Source organism: Equus przewalskii, unplaced genomic scaffold (genome assembly GCF_037783145.1).
Source record: "Equus przewalskii isolate Varuska unplaced genomic scaffold, EquPr2 ChrUn-13, whole genome shotgun sequence".
NCBI lineage: Eukaryota > Metazoa > Chordata > Mammalia > Perissodactyla > Equidae > Equus > Equus przewalskii.
The window spans coordinates 1,288,318-1,306,903 of record NW_027228750.1 but is presented as its reverse complement, the minus strand read 5'-3'; the positions used below and the strand labels follow the sequence as shown (position 1 = coordinate 1,306,903).

General features: G+C 48.3%; 1 protein-coding gene across 4 annotated transcripts in view; it reads right to left on the bottom strand.

The window, feature by feature from the left end:
* Window positions 1–17,831, bottom strand: part of TBX15 (T-box transcription factor 15) — a 104,197-nt gene extending 86,366 nt beyond the window's left edge. Inside the window, exon 1 of one of the 4 annotated variants that reach the window (XM_008516138.2) lies at window positions 17,119–17,831. In XM_008516138.2, the coding sequence (XP_008514360.1) occupies window positions 17,119–17,323 (205 nt within the window). In that variant the 5' untranslated portion in view covers window positions 17,324–17,831. Of the gene's footprint in view, window positions 1–12,961; window positions 13,257–16,689; window positions 17,025–17,118 lie in introns of those variants that run through there. The other 3 variants (XM_070607737.1, XM_008516139.2, XM_070607735.1) reach the window with 3 other exon arrangements.
* Window positions 17,832–18,586: the final 755 nt, after the last annotated feature.

Genomic DNA, 18,586 nt, shown 5'->3' with positions numbered 1-18,586 from the left:
CCATAATGACACTGGGTCGGTCCCAGCAATCAGCCTCCACTGTGGTGCTGGTAGCTGAAAACCCAAACCAAGACAATTTTGGAGAATCTTTTCCTCTAATGCAAGTCATAAGACCTAAGACAAAAGGAAACAGCAAAGTGAAGCTGTTTTTCTCCTTGATGATCTGTGTCAGACCCAGGACAGTACTAAATATTTTATATGTAATTTGACAGGTACCAAAGTCCCTGGCACTTTTTGTATCTCCGTCTCTGACTCTTTATGACTATGCTGGTTCTGAAATGCATGCTCACATCCCTCAGCCCTCCATCTTGCTCAAAGATTGCCTTGTGGTTCAGAGGGTTTTCCCCTTTTTCTCCAGACAACTTGCCTTCACCCCCATGATGGGGCTGAGCCCTGAGCTGGGACCTCCTGTCAGTTCACTTACATATTCCCACTGCTCATGAGAAGGAACAGCCAGAAGAATTTCATCATTCTGCTTCAGCTTAACCCAACTCCACTCTACTTTCTCAAGCAAACTCATGCAATCTGTCTTTCATTTAGATATTTTTGCACTTCTTTTCAACACTGGGGATTTTCAGATTGCCTTTTATTCTCTTTCTTTTTCTCCCTTGCTGAGCATAAAACAGAGGCTGCCATGGACATAAGGCTCAAAACAAATAGGGTAAGATGGGGTAGAATTACTCCCACAAACTAATGGTGCTTCTGGATGCTAATGCCTCATCAGGAGACAGCTCTGAAATAGACTCCATGCAGAGAGCATTCAGCAATTTCTAGTTAGAAAAATGCCTTGTTAGTAGTACAGTTAGATATCCTTTCCTTCTAACTGAAATCCAATTGTCTTATCTCCAGTAGAGACAGAGACTCTGCAGCATAGAGATATCAATTGACACATCCAAGATCACACCTAGAGGCAACTGACAAACACCTCACACTGGGCCTCCAGGACCATCTTGAAGCCAAACCATCTGTAAAGTGGCTCTAGTGGTTACGAAACCCATCACTAAAGTTTGACAACTACCAAGTCAGTTTAACAAATGTTCACGGAGAGCTAACACGGGTTCAAAGATGAGTAAGACACAGTGCTCTCTAGGGTTTTCCAGTCTAGTTGGCTTATAAAAAATATGCCCTCCAAAAACTTATTATTCAAGGCAAAATGCGTTGTGTTATAAGAAAGGTACAAAGTACTAATTTTTACAGGCTTCTGCCTTATCCTTTCTTCTGTGACCAATTTTAAAACGTAGAAAAGATCAATCAAAAGCACTGTGTGAGTTTGTGTATGTGTGTACACATGCACAAAGATGGCCATGGAACAAAGAGAGACAGTCAAAGTCATGTCTCCTTGCCTACAGGCATCCATTTGCCCAAGAGTCTAAAGGTTAATGCCAACCTAATGGGACAAAAAGAAGATAACTGGTGTATATCCTACCAAGGAAAGAAAGGACTAACGTCAAATTACTGGCCTACTGGTAATGCAAAGCCTGCAGGGAGTCTATGAAGCCAAAGGCAGGACAGGAGCCTTGCTCAGAAATGCTCTAATCAGATTACTTGGGGAAGACCTCCTCTCAAGATGAGCTTTCTGAGGATGGTGGCCACTGGAGGACCCCTGTATTTTTACCATCTTGGCTACACCTTTGAGAGTTGCAGATTATCTAGCTGAGTCTCCCCGTGACTACAAAAATCACAGAAACCCACTGGTACCATTTTGAGAGGGAACCATAGAGAGATCCCTAAAAGAGATGCTCCTTCTAGCACACTCCAAGTGAAGATAAAGTTGGAGGCATCCAAGAACCTTCTCCAATATGGCAATACCCAAGCTGTGTGTGAGCTCTTCATGGACATATGCAGTTTTCTTTTGAAGTCATCACAGGTTTGAATCTGTACCTCATGTCAATTAACATTTCTATCAAATTGCCCTTTTTCATCCTGGAATAATTCTGTCATATTAAGTGCTTAAGATGGGTCTTGAAAGTAGGATAAACTTTCTTCAGAAAGAATTTTAGGGAAGAGAAGGAGGAAAGTGGTCCAGACAGAAGGCTGAGCAGGAGAAGCTGCATGGAGAACGATTTTACAAGTCTGCTTGCATGCAAGGAAATGAAAACAGGATCTCGAAAAGATATCTGTACTCCCATGTTCATTGCAGCATTATTCACAATAGCCAAGATATGAAAACAACCTAAGCATCTGTCAACAGATGGATGGGTAAAGAAGGAATATTATTCAGGCATGAAGGAAGGAAGGAAAGAAATCCTACCATTTGCCACAACATGCATGGATCTTGAGGGCATCATACTAATAAAATAAGTCAGACAGAGAAAGACAAATACTGTTATGATCTCACTTACATGTGGAATATAAAAAAGCCAAACTCACAGAAATAGGGGAGAACGGCAGTTACCAGGGGCTGGTGAGTAGAGGAACTGGGGAGATAGTGGTCAAAGGGTACAAATTCGCAGTGAGAAGATGAATAAGTCCTGGAGATCTAATGCACAACATTGTGCTTATAGTCAACAATACTGTATTATACACTTTGAAGTTGCTAAGAGATTAGATCTTAAATGTTCTCATCACAAAAGGTGGTGATCATATTACAATACATAAATGTATCAAATCAACACATTATACACCTTAAATTTACACAGTTTATATGTCAAGTAAAAAAAAAATCAGCCTGTGTGAAGGGATGTGCTGTGAATAGGGCAGCAGTGGAGATAAGCTAAGAAGGGTAGTTTGGGACGATCCTGTGTCTGATACTCACCAAAAGGTTTCTCATAAGAACACTGAAGAGTTTCGAAATTTTCTCATTTTTCCAAAAGTATAATTATGAGCAAGTTAGGCAGATGACAGTATTGAGCACTTTCTACATGTCTGGCATGTGCCAAGCACTTTGCATTTGTTATTTCACTTAATTCTTACAACAGCCCTGCACCAAGTATTATTACCCTCATTTTAAATGTACGCGACTGATGCACAGAGCTAAGTCACTTGCCCAAGGTCACACAGCCAGAACCATGTGCTTGGGTCAGGTCTTCCTGACCCAGACTCCACACTCTTCTCCGTTGTACAATGCTGCCTCCTTGGCCTCCAAATGTTGTCTTCATTTCCCCCACCAGCCAGCTTCTTCTGCTTCAAAGGGTATGAAAGACTCTCTGCTTTCTACATTTCATACTCATTCCCCAACAGAGACCATCCAATGCAATACAGGGTTGGTACTCAGCTGACAAGATGACAGACAATAAATCCCTCAAAACTCAGGAAAGGTACTGGGTGAAAACCTTTCAAAAGTCTACCTGTATACATGCCCAAAAATTGCCCTTGCAACAAAGCCAGATCTGTCCTTCTCAACACTCACCAGCAGTGAACCACACAGCTGTAGAGGCCTAACAATTTAGGCAGGAAAACAGACAGGCAAAGAAAAAGAAGAATGTAGTCAAGCCCCAAGGAAAAAATGTTAACATCCGGAACCAATTCACCCACGCAGGAACCGTTACACCCAGCTCTCCGCAACACTGCTCAGCACCCCCTAGCCCTCCCCTCCACACACACACACACACACACACATGCTTCGTTTACTATTTGCTCACCCCTACAGCAGTCAAACTGTCCTGTGTCTGTAGGAAGCACCTTCCGCAGTACCTACCACCCAGTCAGAATATCACAGAGATGCCTTAAATCTCTGTGCTGTCACAGTCTAATCTGGGTAATGCACAGTTGCACCAGATGCGATCTAACATTCCCAGGATTAATGCTGGTCATGCAACTAGTGCTCTGATCGCTGGAGGAAAAATGAAATGGCCAAGGTCTGGCTGGTTTCATATCTTGCAGAATCTACATTTCTAATTGGACAGATCTCATGGGTAAGATCCAGTAAATCACCCAAGATTGCAGCATTCATCTCATCCTCTGCCACACTCTATATTTCAAGAGTTTGGCTCCACATGGGTTCCTTGGGAAAGGAAATGGGCCCAGAGAATCATATGCTTCTGTTGCTCCAAGAGCATATCAAATCCCAGCAGTCGCTGCCTGCACAGAGTAGGGTTGGCAATAAGAGAAAGCAAAGCTTTAAAACAGAGATGGACTTTACATCTTTCTCTTTTTAGCTTCTAAAAGCCACTTTTCTACCACTGGGCACAGCAGACAGGAATATGATAGACCTTACGGTTAAACAGCCAAGAAACACATTAATGCTGAAGTCCACAGGCTAAAATCGGGGGGTATAGTTTTCTCCAAATCCCTGTTGGAGACATCAGACTTCCTAACAGGGGAAGGTTACTCGAAGTGGGAGGAAAAGTGATGGCAAGACAGTGAACAGGTGGACCCCAAAACCCTGAAACCCGTTGCTAAGTTCCCTGAAACGCACTGCTGGGATTGCATCCACTTAAAGCGTGTTAGAAGAGTTAAGGAGCACAGGATCTAAGTGTTTATTGGGATGAGAGATTTCTGCAAATAACTTATCCCATACCAAACAAGGCTGCTCTAAATAGAGCTGTTACAAAGCAAATGAATCCTAGCAGTCACTCAGAGGTTAAAGTTAAAGCCGGGACTCTGAGAGCGGGTGTACTTGCTGTGGGTCCTCAAGGCAGTTTCCTAATCCTGGGGCATTAAAAAGAAGCCACTGTGGAAATCAGAATCTCTTCCTTTGTAAATTCAATCCATGGCAAAGGGATTTCAGCTGTGATTGCTGAGTTTGAAAAAATCAACAGTACTTAGAAATGCACGAATTGCTCGTCACTGCAACTGATACGTTTCTAAGCTGTTCCATTTTGAATCAATTACCAATAAGATTCCATCCATCCCATTGTGAATGGAGAAGGGAATGGGTAAAACAGAGCAGTTAAAGTTTCCCCTGAATTTCACTGCATGAGGGGATTTAGGATGAGGAGGTTTTAGATCAAATTCAATATGTAGCCACCACATTTCAGACACTGAGATTTCTGTGCATTAAAGTCAAAGAAAAGCAAGCCATGTTGGGAAGGCTCCACTGTGCCATTCCAAAGACCATGGCTTGGAAACTCAACCCCGTATCACCCTTGCACAGAGGCTTCTACCAGCAGGTATGGAGAACGCACTTCAGGACTAGAGGGACTAACAACAAGAAGGGAAGACAGACAGCCAGAAACTATAAACGAACTCTCTCGCGTTTATGATTTAATAATTTCTATTTTGAGGGGCTTGTTGCCATCTACAAAAGCTCAAAGTTCTCCCCAGAGCAGTATAAGAGTCACCTACAGGGGGAGACAATACGATCTAGTGGTTAAGGACATTGACTGTGGAGCCACACAGGAGGTCACTTAAAGTGGACTGGAGCTGTGTGACCGTGGACCAGTTATTTAATCTGAGCCTCAATTTCCTCATCTGTAAAATGGGGAAACAATTACCTCCCTTCAAGGGCTGTTGGGTGGATGCAATGAGAGAATGCGAATAAAATCATCAGCAAGGTGCCTGGTACAAGGTGCACCCTCAGTCCATGAAAGCTCTCATTGGTCAGTGTTGTGTGCACTCTGAGATATGACGATGTTTGTAAGATTGGGGAAGTATAGAAACATCTGTCTTGGAGATAAAATATGGGGCAGAGAGTCTACTTGGAACACTGAGGCCTGAATTCGAGCCAGAGCACAGCAGCTCCCTCCTCCTCTGGATGGTCAGGCAGGGCCTGAGTGCTGCTGATGAAGGGCGCTGGGTTCCTGGGTTCCGTGAAGGAGGCCTTGGGAGGCACCCTTTCTTCTTCTCTTCCCCTGGGAATGCACCTTCTCCCTCTGCTGCCAGGAATCAATATAAACAACGTCTGGAATATAACTAGTTTTCTTTAAAAAAAAAAATTAGTAAATGATCAAATCCAGGCTCCTGTTTCCTGAAAGGAAGAAAACTATACAAAATCCTGCAGCCAGATGTGAGTTCTAACACAATGGCTGGAGCTTCTGCTGTCTCCCTAAAAAAGACTTCCCAGTTTTTTCTTCCCTAACAGTCAGCTTACTTATAGGTTTTCCTTTAATTTAGTCCCTTTAGTCTTTTTTTTTTAACTCAACCAAGCAACACCTACAAATTCTTTACTGCAGGCTTAACTAATTGATGCATCTGGCCCATTTTGCCCAAAAAACTTTGGGAGCCATCAGAATACAGGCTTTACAAAGACCATATGAAAATGAATCTTCCTTATTTCCTATATGATAAAAACTGACCTTTTGGGGATTTCTGGGCTCCAGGTAGAAATATCAGAAACTAACCAAAGAGAAACATGCTTATGTTAGTCCATTTCCCTGCATCCAGAAAAGCCCTGTCCTCTGCCAGAGCTGAGTTCCTGGGAAGTTGGTAGAGCTGAGGCTCCCCAGCCCCACCCTCTGCGCACTCCTCTTACTAGTGCATGCCAGCCCGCTGATCCTCACCGGGAAGACCTCTCCCCCTCCCTCAGATGCTCACCCAGGTGCTAGCTTTTTGCCTCAGTGGAACCCTGAATAGCAACAGCTATCAAAGCTCTATTTGACTTGATTAGCTTACTCAGATTATGGCCTGTGTCTCTAACCATGGACTATACTGCAAGTGTGGCTATCACTCCAAGTCCCAAACAACACATGTAAAAAACAAAAGACTGGGGGCGGGGGGGGCTGCTATAGATTACAATTTGCAGCAACTTTTCATCCAAGCTGGTCATGGAGGTAAGTAATCCTTATCAGTTCAATTGATCAGAATAATAGGCACTGTGCCAAATCCTTTGTTCCTCCATGTGCACTATCTCATTTAATCCTCAGGACCACCTTTTGATGACCACATTATTATTACAAGTTCAAAGATCCAGAAACTGGGGTTGCAAGAGATGAAGTAACTTGCCCAAAGTCATACAACTAGCAAGTGTTAGAACCAGGGCTCAGAAACAAGCAGTCTAACCCCAAGAACCTTAGCTTTTAACCACTATGCTATAACATTCATTCAGTCATTGCACCAAATAGAAATAACAATAAGAGCAACTATCTCATAACAGTGTTTTGGAATATACATACATGTATAAAATTGTTATATATTATTTTCTGGGATACACACACACACACACACAGTTAGCAAAGGGGCTGGCATATAGTGTATAATAAAGGTTATTTGCTATCACTGTTCTTCCTGTGTTATCATTATCATTATATTTTTTATTATTTATTAAGTGCTCTGTGCCAGCCACTTGTGCTAGGCTCTGGAGATACCAAAGCAAATGAAGACAAGTTCCCCGCCCTACAACAGTTTATAGGGTAGCAATGAGAGAGGATGACCAGTAAATCGCCAAGCTCCTTGATGACAGAAGTCTGCACAGGGCCTGGGGCTGCAGAGAATGTGGACATCAAACGAGATTGGGGAGCTGTCACTGAGTTTGAAGCCCAGCTGTAGAAATCTGTAAGGAAATAAAGTCCCACAAGATAGAAACATGAGAAACCCTCCTAGGTGTGTGCTGGGCCCAGTTTTTTATCTGACCCTGCCCTCAAGTTCAGCAGCTATGAATAGAGGTCTTGAACGCTAAGCTGTCTTCTGATCTATCTTGTTGACAAGGGTTTTGCCTGTTACTAAGTCATCCTTTTAGCATTCTCACATCTCTGCCAGATCAAGATCTCGGCTTAGCAGACTAGACATGGAAAATAGTTACTAGTGCTTTCCATTAGGCTCAAATAGTAATGAGGGGCAACTGATGGGGGGGGGGGGCGGGCATCCACCAATTCAATTTACTGGTGAAGAAGTTGCTTTGCTCAGTGTTCATTTTTCAAATCCATATAGCTTTTCCAGCTATTTCTGGGAATGACAGAAAAAATGTTCAAAGCATAAACAACTTACATTTCCTTTAAATTCACTAATGCCATAGAATTCTTTTGGCAAGAGGGTCCTGGGCGTTCACACAAGCAACAACAGGTTACATCAAATACAAAGGACGAGAAATCACTGATCCAGGATTTCTGAACATGTGATATTAATCTAAAAACTTTTCAAGAGCCTTATGGAAGCTCTTAATACTAGCGGTAAAAATCTTTTTTTTGGGGGGGGGGGCTTGTGTTGCTATTACCGTTACTTTCTAAAACTCAAGTAAAATTCCCCTCGTTCCAACAGAGAAAAGGATGATCAAGTGACAGCCAGGGTGCATTAGGAGAAAATGTTAATATTAAAAAAAAGTTAAGAGGATCACAGAATCTTATAGCGAAAGGGACCTCAGGTATCATTTGAGCCTCTCTCCCTCATTTCACAAACCAGGAACTGAGGCCTCATCAGTGGAAATGAAACAACTTTAAAACATTTATTTCAACAGTTATATGTCTGCCTTTACAACTAGTATCTCTGGTTCTAGCATTGATGACAAAGGTAGTGCAAGAACCTAGGTCCAATTTAAGCTGGTCTAGCCCTCTTGCTACCGTGGTACATGGGTACAATCTCCACTGTGAGGGCCTGTGGTGAGAGCTTCGCAGTACAGGGAAGACACACATATCTCCACAAGCAATGGAGGTTTCTGAAATGTTTTACCATTCAGGATTCCTCTGCAAGCTTCTTATATGATTAATTTTCTAACTAAACCCTTTTTTCCTAAATAGTGCATAGGTATATAGCCTTCCCCAGATAAAAAAAATAAAGAAATCAAATTAGGCTTCGGAATTGAGGAAGCTGTGTCAAACCCAGGGAAAGCAGTGCCATATTCACAATCATTTATTGGCACAAATGGTTGCCCCTCCCCGCTATGTAAGTCAGTTATTTATTTTTCAGGAGCAAGAATACAAGCCCTGAACCACCCAAGTCACCTAACCCCTAGGTTATAATTCTGGGCCCTGGGCCTGGTGTGACTGACGCTTTGGAAAGACAGGATTTTCCTCTCAGCTGACGCTGAGCTCTCGAAGGGAAGCTATTCCCGCCGCTTCTTACAGAACATAGTCTCTCCTTAATGACTAATACTGTAGTAATTTCCCAATCTACTATGTAAACTTGGGCGGTTTCTTTTTCCATTTTATTTTTAAGAAAAGAATTACTGCATTGTTTTTAATCTCCAAGAACAGTGTGGAGGACAATTGTCGTTTGCTGTTCCTTTGTCTCCATGGGTGATGCCCGGCTGGGGTGAGGGGCATCTCTGCCAGGCCACAGAGGCACCCGGGGATCTTCTGCGTCTCGAACCCACAGAATGACTTTCCTTTTCCCAGGCTGGCTATGATATTTACTGACCCTAGAATTACCCATTTGGAAATGGTTAGGGATTAAAAGTTCTTCAGGCCGAAGGATTCTTGGTTTCTAATTGCTAATGTTTGAAGTCAGTTTGATTCCTCTGAAATCTGTTCAGCCTGATGAAAGCAAAAGCTCTAACTCCCCTTGGGGCGCGAGGTGTAAGATGCTTGGGTTCCGTTTGTTTGGGTTTGTTTGGGGTTTTTTCCTGATTTCTTTTTGGGGAGGAGGGGGTCTTTGCCAAGGCCTTCCCGATTACCCCCGAGTCCCCGCGCGGCTCCAGGATGAAACTGTTGCCGAGAAGGGCCCGACCACCCCTCAGGACTCCGGCCTCCCTGGCTTCAAAGGCCTCGCGGCAGCCGGGACACACGCGGCCGCGCGGCCCGCCGACCCGGCCCGAGCCCCGGGCGCGAAAGCGGGAGCCCAGGCCCGCGCACCGAGGCCGCGCCGCGTCTGCCCGGCCGCCGCTCCCGCCGCGCGGCGCCGCCGAGGCCGGGTCGGGCCGAAAGCCGGCAGACGCGGCCGGCCCGCACCGCCGACTTGAGAAGGTGCCCCGAGGGGCCCTGTGTACCCCGGGCTGGTTCCACCGATGAGATGCAATCCCCATTCCTTCCTCGGGGGAAACGTCATCAGAGATTTTTTGGGGAAGGGAAAAAATGGGCGTTTTCAACGTGTGTGTAGGGGATTGGGGGAGGGGAACAGGATGTCGGGGGGAGGGGGAGCGAGGGGCGGGGGCGAGGGAGGGGGGTTGACTGCTTTCCGAGCCCCTGTCTGGGGCTTTGACAATGCACTGTGGGCTGAGGGACAGTAAAGAGAAGACAACGGGCGTTGGGAGGGAGAATTTCGGTTCACTCTGTTGAGAAGCAGGCGCTAGAATTCCAAGGCTCCCGCCTAGGAATCTAATAATGACCTCCAATGATCCCTCTCGAGGGAACTCGACTGTTATCTGTAGTAGTTTGGTTTTTAAAGTAAGGCTATATTAGGATATTATTTGTGCAATTCATACTTAGGCGTTCTTTTTATTTCTTTAAAGTAGATGGCAATCTGGAAACAGCTCATTTGAGCCTGGGCAACTATGTTGCAGAAAATATAAGTATAAATAGGGAGAAGATTTTTGCATATATTTCCTATGTTCTCAAGTAATTTTCCCAAAATCTCAATGTTTCTCTTGTTATTTCTATTAACCATTATTTTTATCCAGATTTTTCTCGGTGATTTCGTTAGCTCCCCATGGAAGAACATGAAATGACCCTTCAGAATATAAAGCAGCATTCTGCCCATCCAAAATGAAGATGGTGTTATCCACCAAATTAAACGCCAAATTTAGTTAGAAAAATTTCCACTCTCCCTGTTCTCTTAAATTACATCTGTACAGTCTCACTTTCTGGTGTTTGTTCATGTTAGACTTTGGTCAAAATTTCAATTAATTTGTGACGTAAATGAGAATGCCAATACCCAGAAGTTTCAAATCTGGAGTTCTCCTGAATTGTCAAATGATCCCTAGAGATAACAAAATTCTGGCCCCCCCAATTTTAGGGGTTCCCGATTTGTTAAACTGGCTCCACAAAAAAAAAAGAGCAGTTTATTTTCTCTGTCCCATTTAGAACTGTAGTGTTCACACATAAATTTGTGTATAAACACATACATGTGTGTATATACTTTTTAATACAATTATGCATAAAGGGCAAAGCCAAACACTGACTGATAGAGTACAGAATGGAAAGTATCGATTGCAAGGCCTATTTTCATTTCTGCTATCAAAATCTCACCATCAGTTTGTAGTCAACAAGATGTCCTGCCTCAAAGTCAAGCCATTAATGACACTGAATAAATGCTGATTTGTCGTCACCAGTAACGGGTTCCCCACCTCTTCCCATTACACCTCTGGTCCTCCCTACTGAGTCTCATTTTCCAACCTGACACTTAGAGCAAGGGCCTCACTTAAATTAACTAATGATTATCCTTGCCCAAAGTAGTGTAAACAGACCCTAATTTATAAATTTGCTAATTGCTGTTGCCAATGCCAGCCCCTGAGTTCTCAGATATGGGCATATAAAATACAAAGCTCACTGGAAAGCAGAAAAAGCAAAGCAAAAATAAACCACACAGATGAGAGAAAGAAGGGGGAAAGATTCCACATTCCATCAGTTTCCTACTTTTAAAGTACCCCAAAAGGTGAAAACTAGAAAACCACTTAAATATTCTCTCCTGCTGAAATACTTTATCTTTTGGGAGTCAGAAAGCAATAACCAGCTAAATCTCCAGAATAATCCTTGGATGGACTTCTGCATTTCCAGAAAGGAAAGTGAAATGCCAATCTGCTCTTTCTCCCTGTGGAATTTGTACAGTTCAGCCTCCTCCACCCCTTTTTTTAAAAATCCGTAGTCACCTAGAGAAGGAACTTACAGGTTTAAGAAGTAATCATTTTTCTCCTAGGTATGAGAAATAAATTTCTACCAGAGCCCATAATCAGGATCTCAAAAAAATGCCTCATCTTATTAATATTATATTTTTGGCAACAGAGAGAATGATTGTGACCGACCTGAAATATTTCATTCTTTAATACTAGCAATGCCCTTGGAGAAGCTTGGATGAACAAAATACTTCGGTATTCTAGGTCAAAATGTATTTGTCTCTCTCTCTCCTTGTGGCCCAGTATGAAGGATCAGTAAGGGACTTGCTTCAATTAAACTCATGTCCACGCACGCAAAGGAAATGATACAAATAAATAGGGGAACGCAAACCACCGATACCCAATCATTTTAGTTTTGGCTCCCAGATTAAGCATTTCGTATCATTCTTCACTCGCTCCTCACCTGCCAGGTGTATTAATTACAGATTTTAAACTAGTTTTCTTTAATAATTAGAAGATGTTCATGATAGCGTTTGAAGTAATTGGTATGGGAGTGGGGTGGGGCGGAGAGATACAGGAAAATGGCGGCGGGTATGTGTCAATATAATTTCGGTCCGAACTCCAGTGTTAAAAGTGTAATTCCCCCTTCTCCCTGCATTAACGTCCTCCCGTGAATTCTTCCTTCTGGGGGTTTTACCCATACAATCAAGAAACCCAAAGTGGCCAGCTCTGAGCCCAAATAAAGTGTTCAGTAAGAAATAGAGTTGGGTGGGTCGTGGAAGATGCGAATTCAGAGTCGCTGCGCCCCTAGGCTGTGAGCGAATCCGTCTAGGCAAGCCTTCGCCGCCCGTTAGGCTTGTGCTCCTGGGACTGGTCTCCGAGGGGCAGAGACGGGCGGCGGAGCCGGGCGCGGGGCTGCCTGCACCGTACACTCCCGAAGCGAAAGGCGGCTCCCCGCACGCTTGTCACCGCCGTGCCTTCCACACGCCTCACACTGGCTACTGAAGCGCGCGGGCGGGGTCTGGGGGGACCTGCGGAGGGTGAACCACAGCACACTCCACCTTCCTTCCATTACAGTCTAAACTCTGGGCCTTAGAGTTTTCCCCATTCCCTGTCCTCCCCACTGCCCTCCAGCAGTTTGCTCCATCTACGTGATGAAATGGGTTAGAATTATTTCCTTCTCCCTAGTGGCTTCTATTGGCCCACTGCGCCAGGGCCGGAGTTTCAGACAGAACGGCTCCCCAACCCTCACCACCGCCCCGGAGCCAGTGCTGTGCGCTCCCAGCCCCGCGCATCCAGAAGGCGTCTGATTTAGCCACCGTCCGACCAGCGCGAGGAAAGGGCATTTGGCAGCCATCCCCGAGCGAACAACTATCCTCACCAGCCCAGAGCGAATTCAGATCTTGCCTACCCCCTCACTCGCCTTCACACACAGTCACTCACCAAAGGGGCAGCCACCGCGGAAGGCCATTTTGACCCGGCAGGCGAGAGCCTTGCGCACATCCAGCAGTCCCCACACTTGGCTTGTCCGCGGGGCCAGGCTCCGCACCCTGGAGGCCTGCGCTGGGGTCGGGGCGCACGCACCGCCGAGGAACCTGAGCTCCTTGCCCGGGGCTCTACTCCAGGCAGACACTTTGGCGTCTCGCCCAGCGCGCCGCACATTTGCTCTGCGGCCCAAGACCCGGCCTGCGCCCTGGCTGGTGCTTGCCCCACACAAGTACATTCTCCCCACTGGCTTCAAACTCATCACTTTTTCTACGTTGCTTAAACGTCAATGAAGAGTCACTTCCTCCATTTTGACCCTGTGTTTCCCTATTGGGGATTAGGGGTGGGTAGAGGGGTGATGTGAGGATTAAAATCTTAAAGTTTTACTCTGAGCAAACAAGGCATAAATTGGCAGATTAATTCGCGTGACCAGTTCATCTCAAAAATTCGAAAGAAGAAACTGCCCAGGCGCACTGCGCAGGCTTTTCCTCTCTCAGGGCTTGCGCAGAAGGCTGCACCCTGCACCGGAGATGCGAGGGCCTGAGTGTGTGCACGTGTGCGCGCAGTGCCGAGCTGCCCGCGTGTTTTGGAGTGTGCCTGCTTTGTGTGCCCACCCGCGTGCGCCGCCACCTCCTTAGGCCCCCGAAGCGCCAAGGCTGCACCGCTCAGGCCCGCGGGCTGTGGAGGGGGAAATCCCTCCTCAGAAGGTTTGAATTATTTCGCTCTGCGGGAGACCCGGCCTCGGCAGCGCTCGCCTGCGGATTTGGGCGGGAAAGGCCCAAACCGGAGTAGGAGAAGCCGGGAGGAGCCGGGGCCAGGGTACGAACGCAGATGGCGCCGCCGCGTGCCTGAAATATACTTCCAGGGCCGCAGCCCCTGCAGCTGTTCTGGGCGATCCTGGCTCGAAAGTTTCCTGTGTTGCTGCTTGGTGAGAGGCGGAGGGAGCAGGCCCGAGAGCCAGGCTTCTCGCAGACGGATTTGGAGCCCCTCCCCAGGCCGCGGCGGCTGAGTTCTGGCGGCTTCTCTGAAAGACGCGGAGTGCCGGCCGGGTGTAATAACAAGGGCACCTCACAGGGTCTTCTCCAAGGCCTTTCGAGCTCAGGTTTTTCGGGACCACCAGGCTCGGTGGAAAATGGTGAAATACATACTGTGTGTCTTCAGATGTGTGAGGGCCTACAGCGCGCAGGCCAGGCGGGTCCCCCGCTGCCGCATGTCGGCGCCCCAGGTTGCGGGCGCTCGGCGCCAACTAAAGTCAGCTCTATCCGGACGCGGAAAGAAAAACGGGCTGTGAAAGAGCAAAAGGCCACGTCTTTTAATAAAAGTTAAACATTAAAATCTGACCCCGGGGTTGTCTGAGGATCCCGGGATTTTGAGGCTCGGACAGGGAGGGTTGAAAAGGGTGGTATCGATCAGAGAGAGGGGATGATGAGAGTGATAAACACAGTCGCTCCAGGCGGGTGTCCTGTGTGTGCGCGCGTTTGTGTTTAATCCTGTCCCAGCCCCGTGGCAGTTTTGTTTTTGTTGTTTTTTTCCTGTACCTGACTTCTTATCGGCCTAGGGCGGGCGAGCCACGCAGCGGACCCAGCGCCCTCTCGGTCTGAAGCCGGAGAAAAGAGTTTGAGCAGAACTGTGAGGCCCAGCAGGGCAGAAACATTGCCCTGGACACAATGGCGTCACCTGCGCCCCTTTTGCCACCTCCACCACCATACACACACCTTTAAATGTGGCCCTGTGCGTGTTTGTTAGGGCTCTGTAAAATACGAAAAATGAAAGGAAAGCCTGCAGGGGACCCCAAGGCCTGGCCGTGCCTTCTGCTACCATCCGGTCCCGGAGCCCGCAGCTCCGCCCTCTCTGTCCCCGGGACTGCAAGACGGCCGGCTGAGTCTCCAGGCCACCGTGCCCTTTTCCTGAAAAATATTTTCTCATTCTACGTCTGGTTCATAAGAAAGCCTTGGCCACTGCGGGGGCTCCAACTTGGAGATGCCCTCGGCCCACGACATGGCCAGGCCCCGGCTGGTAGCCCCGCTCCACAGAATGCCTGCTAGCGCTCTCGGCTTCCGGCTTCTTCCTCCTCCCGGACCTTTGCCCCACAAACATATTTCGTTTTCTCTAACCCAGACGCCCATCCTTTTCTTTAAAAAAAAAAAAAAGTGATAGAGGTAATGGGAATGGGTCAACTGAACTCTCTGTTCCGTCAAGCTCTATGTTAGGTCCTCAATAGCCCCATCGCCGGGGGAGGGGGGGGCGAGGAACAGCATTCTGGACACTAGGTCCTCGTGTGTGTCCCTAGACTGGTAGCTCCTTGTCCCAACCCTTCTCTTTTCTCTCCTCGCTTATCGCTGAGAAAAACGGCGGACAGAGAAAACTGCAAGCTGAGTCTCTGATTATGACCCCGCGTGTTGGTCCTTTTGAACATGCGACCCTAGACCGGCTCCGGGCGACCGGGCCCTCCTCCCTAGAGAAAAGTACCCGCGGACAGGGCGTCTGCCACACGCAGTTAAATAACTTCTGCCTTTTCCATCGTCGGGAAAATAAAATAAACTATACTCCCAAATCGTGAGTTGTCACAGGCTTGAAAGAACTTCCACTACGCTGTGTGAAGGCCCAAGCGAGATTCTGACAACAAATATATGCGGTGAGGGAACAGGGTCTGGCCAGAGATGGGAAACACACATTAGCCATGCGTTCTTTTTTGGATTGCCCACACAGGGGTCCGCGTGGACAGGCACCCGCAACCAAACACAGGGAAAGACTTGAGCGGATGAAATAAATCTCCTTTTAATTTTCTTTTCATCGACTAATAAAAATAATTCCCCAGCACTAACCCCAAATACCGTAACGGGCCACAAGAACACGGAGAATTCATAAAACTCTGTCTCTGCAGGTCACCCGCTAATCGCGTTATTATTAGCCTCAAGAGCATGGAAATTGAACTGTCACTGCCTAAAGAGAAAATGTAAGCGACAGCTGTCCCTCCTTGGGTCGGCCAGCTTTCCAGCCACCAAGCTCCTGGGCCCCAAGCACGGTCCCTAAGCGCCTGCGCCCGCGGCCGCCCCCATCCCTTTGAGGGCGGCGCGTTGACCCGGGTCTACTCCCCAACCCTAGCTCGTCAGCAGGAACACCTCCAGAATGGTTTTACAAGTCCTGGCTGGAAAGTTTCTGAAGCCGCTAAACCAAGCTGAGAGTAGTGTGTGTCCGTGAATGTGTGTGCGCGCGCGCGCCTGTGTGTGTGTGTGTGTATGTGTGTGTGCGCGCGGGCGCGCAAGATTCTTCTGACAACAGCTGTTCCGCGGGGCTGTTTTGCACAGTTGAAATCTTGGCACTTAATGCAAAACATTAAGTTGTTCCCCCAACCTCCTAGAGTTCTGTTAAAATACACACATCGACATCCGCCCTGTGTTTTACGTGTTGTGTCGGTATAATACGCATAGACTCGTCTCCAGACAAATTAATCGCACCTCTCGCTCCAAATACACAGAAATATGGGCCCTCGAAAGTAACCTAGGGCGCAGGGTAAGAGGTCTAACATACACTCCTCTTTCCATAAACACCAATGAAGTAGAAATATAATTATGCTCCCTCGCCTCTGGGAATAGGGAAAACACAACAACTTGAATGCCAGAAATGTTGGTGGGAGAAGGTCGAGGACCAGAGTTGAAAGCTAAAAGGGACAAACGGGGCATTACCCGAGACCGGGGTGTCATGTCTGAGAACTCCCTGCCGGTCCTCCGGAGCTCTCAGAAGCCAGTTGCAGCCCCTCTCCGCTCCGGCCATTGCCTTCGATCCGCGCCCCTCCTAACCCCAGGGGCCTGCAGCGGCTCAGCTGCCGGCACCACGGAAACTACGCTCTGTTCCCAGAAGAGAAGGGGATGCGAGCAAGGAAGGATCCCCGCCTAAGGTTGGCGACGAAAATGCAAGCTCAGGCCAGTTCCCCCAAATTGGTTGCGGCGAATTTCGGGAAAGCTCAAGGCATTTGCAGGAAGAAAAAGAAACCCTCGTTGGAGCAAGGCAGAGCGTCAGCGGCCAGGGCCTCCCTCCGCAACACTCTGCCCGCCTGCTGGCCGCCCGGCCTCCCCTCTGCTCCCGCCTCCCTCGGTCTGGCCCTACGCACTCACCGGGGTGAGGCTCCAGGCCGTGTGCGGCCGCGTCCTCGGTGTCTCCGAGTGGGCCCGCGGGGCTCAGCGCCTCCATGGACAGGTCCAGCCCCTTCTCCTCCCAGTCTCGCAGTTTCCGCTTTTTATTTGAGCCGATCAAGGCTTCAACGGAGAAAGCATGTGCTCGAGAGCTCAGGGCGACTGCAGATCTTCTCCTCTCACTCATCTTAGCCGCCCGCACCCTAGCCCCGGCTCGCGCCCGCTACTGAGGGAGCAGCCCGCGCCCTCACGCTCAGAGCGCCCGCCGGGCCGAGCCCGGGAGAGGCGGCGGCGCGGTGGCCGAGACTAAGGCGGCGGCTCCGCGGGTCCTCGGCACCCTCCCCCTGCGCCCTCCCCCGCCCTCTGCCGCAGCTCCGACCGGCGCCCCTAGCTGCCCCAGCCGCTAGGAACGAGCGCCCGGAGCGCCGCCCGCTCGCTGCATGAGCGCCGGAGTCCTGCTTCCCACCCACCGGGGCAGGCGCTCACAGACTGTGCAGACTGGACTTCATCTTTTTTTTATTCTCTCTCTCCTCCCTCTCCCTTTCTCTCCTCCCTCTCCCTCTTCCTCTCTTGGTCGTCCTGTCCTTCCTCTGATCCAAACTTCTGGGAAACTTTTTTTCTAAATTCCTCCCTTTCCAAGGAGCTGGGGGCAGGCGGTGCGCTCCTGTCCGAGGGGCGAGGGAGAGGGAGGGGGGAGGAAGAGAAAGACTGAGGGGAAAAAAAAGCCAGCCCCTGACCAATGGCGAGGAGGGAACAGGAGAAACCCTGAGAGCGCGAGCCAATGAGAGGAGGGGAGAGACTGAGGCTCGGGCCAAAGTTCCGCGCCGTTTGTCCCCGAGATGCTCCTGGGCCAACTTTAACCCCTGACTTCCCGGCCCCCCTGGGCTCCTCATGGGAGGAGAGAGGGGAGCTGAAAGTCAAGGTCTGATCTGTGCCATTACAAACTCCTGCAAGTCCCAAATCCATACCTTTTCCTCCCAAATCTGCTAGAACTCATAGACGCTGCAAGTCCGGAGTCATTTTAATTACAGATCTGGAATTTGGGGGCTCTGATAAAATGCCAATCTGTCCAAAATGGCAGAAAACGACTCTGATAATCTCGCGCCTGCACCCAGATGCTTTTAGATCTGCTGGTTCCGCCTGGATTTCGCCACGCAGGTTATTTTTCTGTTGAACGATTTCTAAGCAACTTGGGTTGCAGGCAAAACGAAAGAAACAAACAGAAAAGCCCCGTTACTATCCAGGGTCTTGTAATTGAAAACCCAAAGATAACTTCCTCCTTCCAGGTCTACCTGGTAGAGAAGGAGACCTAGGCGCCCTCAAAGCCGGAGGCCCGCGGTGGGGCGCCGGCCGCAGGGCGCGCTGCGCAGGCGGATCCCAACTGGGCCGGGACGCAGGAAATGCTCGCCTTCTCTCAGGCGATGGATGCTGAGCCGAGCTTCGCCTGCTT